Genomic DNA, 8,537 nt, shown 5'->3' with positions numbered 1-8,537 from the left:
CCATAAAGGTTCTTTGGCTTCTAACAGTAGCAGAACCCTTTTTGTGCTATATAGAACAATTTTTCAAAAGGTTCTTCAAAGAACCATATGTAATAGTGTCCATCATACACTGTCAGTAAAAATGGTTCTATATAGTATCAAAAAAGGTTCTTTGGCTCATAAAAATAGCTGAACTTGGTGCTGTGCAGGACAATTAAAAAAAAAACGTTCTTTAAAGAACCATATACTATTTTTCCATTATATACTTTTAGTGAAAATGGTTCTAATACCAAAAAGGTTCTTTGGTTTGTAACAATAGCTGAAACTTTTTTGGTGCTATGAAGAATCATTTTAAAAAACCAATAACAAAATGTTTTCCTCATATACTATTAGCAAACTTGGCTCTATATAGTACCAAAAAAACGTTGTTTGGCTTGTAAAGAGAGCGGAACACTTCTTGGTACTGTATAGAACCAATTTACAAAAGGTTCTTTAAAGAACCTAAATGTAGAGGATGTGTTCACTTATTTTTGCTTAGAAAATCAGCATATCATTTGACCAGCGGGTGTTCAAACTTTTACACAAAAAAATTCAAATATGGTACTTCATTTGACATTTGGGTTAGGGTTAGACTTTTTGAGTGTATGGAACCTATACTGTATTTGCGTGTATAGTTTGGGGGTTCTTTACTATTTTAACCCCTTAAATGGCCAGAACCTGCCGGCGGGCCCAAAGTTTTATTACACACTTATATACCCTGAGAGTAGCTCAGCCAGTTTGCATTGATGTCCCGGTAGTTACTGAATAATAAGTCTTAGTATGTAATAAGCCTGGGATTTTAAGGGGTTAACTAAAGGTGTTTATGTTTGCAGATTTACAAAAAAAGGCTCATGAAATAACTCTTAATTAAAGCCAAAAGTGGTTCTACAGTAGGGCCCCTTTATTGTTGAAAGTTTAGGGTCAGTAGGCTAAGTACAATGAAAAAACCTGTCATTATTCTCGTCTGTGGCACATCTTAACACTTGTTTGTGTTTGCTTTATTTTTTATTTAACAAACTTATTATCTGTCACAATATTACGGAATCTGACGCTGGACATGCATCTGCCGTGGTGTGGTTTGGTTTATCTGGCGTTTAAACAAACAAAGAAAACTTTTATCACAGAGGAGTGAATGTAAATTTATGTTGCTCACTTTCTATGGAGCACTGTTATGGAACACTGAGCAGCATTTGGCGGTACTGACAGGAGAAAAAAAAACACATCTTAATACATGTGTGTTTTCTTTGTTGTAAGAGGGATTAGGGGACACTTTCAGTGGGACGCCATTATCATTTAAACAAAAGATTTTTGAAAGAAAGTTTTGTCAGGGCTTCATTAGCACTGGCCTCCCTCTGTGGCCGGACCATGGCCGCCGTTTAGAGCAATTACTCCAGCAGAGAACAACTGTCAATCATTCTTAAAGGGGAAGGATTCCAATTAATAAACCTCTTAAGTCTTTTCCTTTTACCTCCATTCTCTCGTGTGCTCGGTCGGCGTGCGTGCTGCTGGGACGGCCCGGCCGTAAAGATCAGGACCTATCAGCCCTTGCTGTTTGGGATGGGACATTTCTGCTTGCTTTGGAGAGGTTTTTGTTCACTATTGTGACAGAACACTCGTTAACAGTTTCTAACGGCCAAAGGAGGCGGCACCCGAGTAAAAAAAGTTGCTTGCTCTCTTCACCGTCATTAGTACAGAGACGGAGACTAGAGGCAGAAGCTGAAATGTGGATGGTCTAAGGAGTTGAAAAGGTATGACATGCTTTATTTTTATTGTTTTTAGTTTTTAGTAAATTCTGGAATCACTTATGCCTTTTAAGTACAAAAAACCTTTTTAACTATAAATACTAACCATTTTTTTACTGAAAATAGGCAAGTGAAAATTACTCAGGTTGTTAAGAAGTCATTCAAGTATAACTTCTTAAAAACCTGAAAAGAAGAAAAAAGAACAAAAAGTTAATTGACTGAACTGAAATGCATAGTCAACTTTGAGCACCATCCTAGAAATACCTGTTGATCACTTTGAGAACTTTTCCACAGTTACAAGAAACTGTTGTGGTGAAATTACAGGCTTGTTGGTTGTCTAAATGTGCAGATATAATAATTACACAGCGAATTATTCACTACATAATTTGCTGTGTAAATACTACAATGTATAAAAGAGTTGATTGGACCCAAAGCAATGTCCAAAATCACTTGAAATAAATTCTTTAAATATTAACGTATATCAATGTTAGGAATTTGTACATAACACAGTTTTTATGTACTCTTCATATACTGCTTGCAACTTCAAGTCCATGATAGCTTCATTCACAACAGTTAATTAGGCAAAGATTGTTGCTTTTTTGATAGCTAAGCACTCTATTTGTTGCCATCTATAAAAGTCTTAGCAATCATGGGCTTGAAATGATTAAAAACTTGGTATTTGTACTAGAAGAATAACTATTCATGGACAGAAAAGACACTGAAGTCTATCTGTCCAAAACCTGACAAATATCTTCTTTGAAGATCCCTCATCAACAATCATGATGAATGACTTATAACTGCAACAAGGCTCATGGTGGAAATGATTGGTCCCCTAATATTGCCACTCTGATACTTTTCACTCTTAAAAATAAAGGTGAGCCTTTACATTATGTGGAGGTTGTTTACACTTTAAAAGAGTTTTTCACACCTGTACACTTTATTTACAAAATTATTTTTCAAACAATCATCTATGAAAATGCTCTTTAGGGAACCAAATGTGGTTCTTCTATGAAACCATATGGAGCGTTGTCACTTCATAATTCTAATTGACACGAATTTATAATTTCATTCACTTTTCTCTTTTCTAACAGGAAACTGAAGAAGCAAGCTTTGTGGTCAGTTCTCAGAGGATGGTTCCTTGTTGCATCTAGTCTGAATTTTTATCTAATTACATTTTTTGTTGACTGAACATTCAGTTCATTACACTGGATTCTTCTTTAAATAAGTGATCTTTGTCTGGACATACGGTCCACTCTGCTGTCCTGAGGAGCTGTGCCCGAAGAGTGTGTTCGAATGCATTTGTCTCTGGATACCATAAACATGGCGGACGATGGCTGCCTCTCGACGGACAACTACCACGACATGGGCAAAGGAGGGGGCTCAGGCGTTGGGGGCCGAGTCCACAGTATTGACGTCATTCTGGGCTTCAGTAAAGACCAGGACCCCCTGCTCAACCCTGTGGGACCTGTGGGGAGCCATAAAGTGGATGGAGGTGATCTAGTGGAACAGGGAAAGCAGGTGACCTCTGACCCCTATGCTCACCTGCCCAGCTTGTCGGACAATTCCCAGCAGTCTGCTTATCATGGTGAGAAATTATTTCATTTCAACCTTTAGACTTAGCTTATTATTTAACTATTAAGGATTCATGTATGGAAACCTTATATGTGTTTTAATTTTTTGCCCCCATTTATGGCATTTATGTGGTTTTATGTGATAATTCATTTTTACATGACAGTTTTTACTATGCCTTCATGACTGATATATATCTTTAAGACTAATATACATTCTGATTGGCTGCCCTGTGTTGTGCCTCTGCTTATTCAGAAAACATCCAGTCTCAAACACTCCTTGTAACTTCAGCATAAATGGAGCTAAACAATTGTAGGCTCAATAGCAGCTATACAGAATTTAGACCCATATATGGGCCTTTATATTTTATGAGGTTAATCAGGAACATCTCAATGATACCATTAAAGGACAGACTTGAATCAATTAAAATAAAAAAAAAAATCAGGTGAATTTTTATAAAAGTGTAAGTCCAGTGATTTCTGCATAATAATTATAACAGCAATTCGATAAGTATCTACACAGAACAGTTTACTCCTTGCTGACCTACTATTGAGCATGGGCCAGTGATCATGGGCCTTTATTGAGTTTAACTCACTATTCTAGGCTAGGAATATAGTTTCATTGCTTAACGGGGGATTTGATAATTACATGTGTCTTTATTATGAAATGATTTGAAAATCAACTGAACGGAAGAATTCAAAGGACTCAACCTCATTTTAGTTCACTATGCCAGTACCAACACATTTTTTTTCTAAATATCAAAATATTTATGTTAAAAGAATTCACTGGACAGAATTACTGCATTCTCAATCACAAAATGTTGCAATAAAAAAAGTTACAACAGACCATCTCTTCTGAGGTGCATCACCACACTCTGTTACATAACTCTTAGTGGGAGGCTGTATGGAGTGTAAAGCTGTGCTGACGTTAACAGGGGTTCTTAGAGGCTGACTCTTACAGATTTAAACACTAGCTGACGTCTAATTTAGATATGGGCTAATCCAGAAAAAGGACAAACATCACTGGAAAGCAGTCGCTATTAGACTTTTTACATGTAGTGTCAGCATTGGCCCTTGGCAATAAGCTAATAAGCAGTGCATGGACATAAATTTATTAGCATAGTTGAGGGTTCTACTCAATAAGAGAGGTGCCTTCACCTTTAAAAACTTTTGGTTGATATTGATGGCATAAAAGTACAGCATTGTCAGCATGCACTATAATTTAACAACCTACGTAATGCATAATGTTGCATAATGTACAGTAGGGTTGTAGGGTTGTACAATATGGACATGGACAAATGCAATGTTTAATAAAGCGATAATAAAGAGAGAGAGAGAGAGAGAGAGAGTTGTCAAAACTGGTTGAGTCTGGTGTTATAGGGAAGTGACAGTGTTAGATTTTTAACAATTACAGTGGAGTAAAATACCAACACTTCATATTTCAAGTATAACTTCAAGTATAACCTTACTTCAAATTGGTGTGCCATATACACAGTGAGAAAGTGTTACATTTAACACTCACAGTATATATATATATATATATATATATATATATACATATATATATATGTACATATATATATATATATATATATATATATATATATATATATATATATATATATATATATTCTTACATACATACCTGTTGCCCTTTACATTGTTTGTAAATTTCATAATGAATGGACCAAAAGAAGTGGCCCAAAATGACTTGGAAAAAAAAAAAAAGTCTGCTTCCATTGACTTACATTAAAAGTCAAGAGTTTTTTCCTTCTTCTCTACAGTTATTATTTTGGAGATATGAGGTTTTGTTCTGACAACAGTGATATGTGTGTGTGTCTGTGCGTGGTCCTATAGGTATTTTGCAGGCTAGCAGTTCTAGCCTTTGTGTGCTTTGCATGTAGCTGCATAGCAAGGTGGTTAAGTCAGAGTGTTTGGCATGCAGGAGCCTTTTTTTGGCAGATATAACATATTCTTCCAAAAGACTGTCATATTATATACAAAGAGATTTGTGGAACATAAACTCAATATGGAACTTTGCATATCACTACAATATTTCACTACTGTGAAAAAAAAATGTTTCATATATTATTACCATTATCAAAGCATAACTTTAATGAAAAGTTGTGCACAAGTAGGCATTGGCTTTTGCTAAAGCCAACAAAATGGCCACACTGGAAAAACTGAAGCATGGAAACACACTGTGGCAGTAATCCCAGAGCCAACCTTATGGAGACTTCCACCTGCCACTACCAAAGCCACAGTGCTGCGAACAGCGAGATATTTAACGCTGGTGCACACTTACACTGAATCAATGATCTGATGATAATCTAGCCTAACTTAATTAGATTCATTTGCAATTGGCCCCCACCATAACATGTGGCTCACTTTGCTCCTTATCTGTTTCCCTGAAATGAAAATCTCTGCTTTTGCCAAGCAGGCCCCCCTTCATGGAGACAAAGAGGCTGAGGGAGGTTTTAAGGCGGTTGGATTAGCAGCCGGGGCCACATGAGGCCTCACAGGTTTAACAGGTGACATCTGTTTGCCTGTTCAGGGATTACTGAGGGTAGCTGCACAGAGCGAAAAATGTGATGGAACACACCAGTGTCCTCTTGCACAGTAGACTGAATGTGAATGAGCCTCTATGACAGTGTAAATCATACAGTGAGTTGAAAATTCCAGACACTTGGACTTGAATCCCTTTTCATCCCAGTTGGGATCTCCAGGATCTGTCAATTTGCTGCAGCTACAAGTTTGGTTATCTTATGTTCATACTTATGGTCGCTGAAATCTCTTGGTTCTTCCAGCTTTCAAAATACTTTTAGACTGATCTTAAGGTGAAGTGATTGCCTTTGCTGACTGTTGTGCTTATGCTTAAATTTCAAACTTCTTAGGATCAAGGCAACGTATAAAATACAGCCACAGCTACAACATTACAGAAGTTACTAAATTTTTCCTGATATTTTCCACAGTCAACACTACCTAATATGAAATTAAAGGGGCATTCTAGTCTAAAACTACCTTTTTATATGTTGTGTCATGTTATGTAATATGTAATAGAATAGCACTGCATCCCTTCAGCTTCATCGGCTTGACAGAATTCACAGTTTTATATCTTTTTTTGTGTTATTGTCCATCAATGTTCTTTCAATACAATCCCCAGCATACCTTACGCAAATGCATCATAAATCCACTGGGAAAGTTTATGAGAGCAACAAAATTTTGATATGACAGCAACAATAAGTATCTCAATGCTGTTTCAATTAAAGAGCTCATGAGATCATTGCTTGTTGGGGATGAGTAACTGCGCTGTTCTGAAAAGACTTGATTTATAATCCTTCTCTTCCTAGACACAGGACTCTTCTCCAGTGATAAGTGTGAAGGCGACCTTGGAGATCTTCACCATGGAGGCGTGGAGAGTGACAGCAGATCTCCTGAGCCTCCTGAGGAAGACCAACCCAAGAAGAAACACCGGCGCAACCGCACCACCTTCACCACCTACCAGCTGCATGAGCTGGAGCGCGCTTTTGAGAAATCCCACTACCCTGATGTTTACAGCCGGGAGGAGCTGGCCATGAAAGTTAATCTCCCAGAAGTGCGAGTGCAGGTAGGCTTGTAATAATAATTGGTTATAAGGAGAAAAAAGCTGGTCGAGTTAATGTCATTTCTTTGTTGGGTAAACGTACAAGTAATCACGGCTAATTTTATTACATTGTTGATATAGGGGTTCTCTGTATGGGGCTTAGGTTGAACAGAACCAATAGCACCAGATAATGGTGTTAAACTGTAGAGATAATGTGTTAATGGGAAGACTATTGAGTAGTGTAAACAGTGAGGCCTTGTTCTAGGAGCTTTGTTTAATTGACTGTTTAAGGCTCCTTGAGGCCCCTAATCCAGAGGCTTTGGGGCTTTCCTGTCCATCCTTTTAGTAATTTGCAGTCAGGACCACTCCTTTAATCTTTAGCAAGTACTGCCCAGCGGAAATCTTCACTATGCTCTTAAAGGTAAAGGAGCCCAAACATTGTTCTTTGGAGCAAATCTACAGAAGAACTACTTTTAGCATCCAAAAGAAACTTGCCAACTTTTGAATATACTGAAATCCCAGTTAGGTGGTGTTAAAGGTGCTTGGGAATAAGAAGGAAAGTCTCAATTGAGACCTTTATTTATACAATTATACATTGACATTTCAGTACACAGTAAACTTCCGCCCAATCTATACTCTTACCAAAAAGGATCCAAAAAGAGCACCTTGTAGCAGTGCCATAGAAGATACACTTTATGTTCCCTTAAGAACCTTTCAAAGGATGGTACTTTTGAAGAACTATTTTTGAATTTGGAAATTTAATAAATACTTCAATAAAATAGAATATTTTACCCTGTAATGTTTGAAAGTTAGGACTCAATGTTGAGCTGCTAGCGAGCAATGAGGGATGACAGGGGAAGAGAGAGAACCTCAGAAGAACCTCAGAACCTCCACATAATGTAAAGGGTCTGCACCAGGTTTTCCCCAAACCACACAACCATATGTCCTTTACTTCTAACCATACATCTCCTTATGGATCTATTCCTAGGTGTGGTTCCAGAATCGACGTGCAAAATGGCGGCGCCAGGAGAAGATGGACACCAGCAGCATGAAACTACATGACTCGCCCATGCTGTCATTCAACCGGCCTCCGATGCCCTCCAACGTGGGGCCAATGAGCAACTCCTTGCCCTTAGATCCCTGGTTATCATCACCACTTTCTAGCGCCACTCCCATGCACAGCATCCCAGGCTTCATGGGCCCAGGTCAAAGCATGCAGCCTGCTTACCCCAGCCACCCAGGATTCCTCAACTCATCTCCAGGCATGGTCCAGGGCATGCAGCCCATGCCACCTCCACCATATCAGTGCCCACCAGCATTCAACGACAAATACCCACTAGAGGACGTGGATCGCAGTTCCAGCATCGCTGCTCTGAGAATGAAGGCCAAGGAACACATTCAGTCAATGGACAAAACCTGGCAACCCATGTGATGCAAGGATGGGATTGTAAGGTTGGAAAAATTAAACAGTGTAAAGAGTCAAAGAATCGGTAAGAACTGTGCAAGGACAACTATGATCAGCACTGGATGTGGGAGATCTTTTGAGGAACTTCATTCTAAAGCACTGGTCAACATCGACAGCAAAACCCAGAAACGTCTGCACATCTTGATGAAACTCAGCTGTTG

The 8,537-nt window shown here is 38.4% G+C and overlaps 1 protein-coding gene across 1 annotated transcript; it reads left to right on the top strand.

Annotated features, from left to right (window-relative positions):
* Positions 1 to 3,053: 3,053 nt before the first annotated feature.
* rx2 (retinal homeobox gene 2) lies at positions 3,054 to 8,343 on the top strand. Its single transcript, XM_036556464.1, has 3 exons — positions 3,054 to 3,345; positions 6,679 to 6,935; positions 7,900 to 8,343. The coding sequence occupies exons 1-3, from the start codon at positions 3,054 to 3,056 to the stop codon at positions 8,341 to 8,343; spliced, it is 993 nt and encodes a 330-aa protein (XP_036412357.1).
* Positions 8,344 to 8,537: the final 194 nt, after the last annotated feature.

Source organism: Colossoma macropomum, unplaced genomic scaffold (genome assembly GCF_904425465.1).
Source record: "Colossoma macropomum unplaced genomic scaffold, Colossoma_macropomum, whole genome shotgun sequence".
Taxonomy (NCBI): Eukaryota; Metazoa; Chordata; class Actinopteri; order Characiformes; family Serrasalmidae; genus Colossoma; species Colossoma macropomum.
The sequence above is the reverse complement of the archived record's forward strand: the minus strand, read 5'-3'. Positions and strand labels throughout refer to the sequence as shown.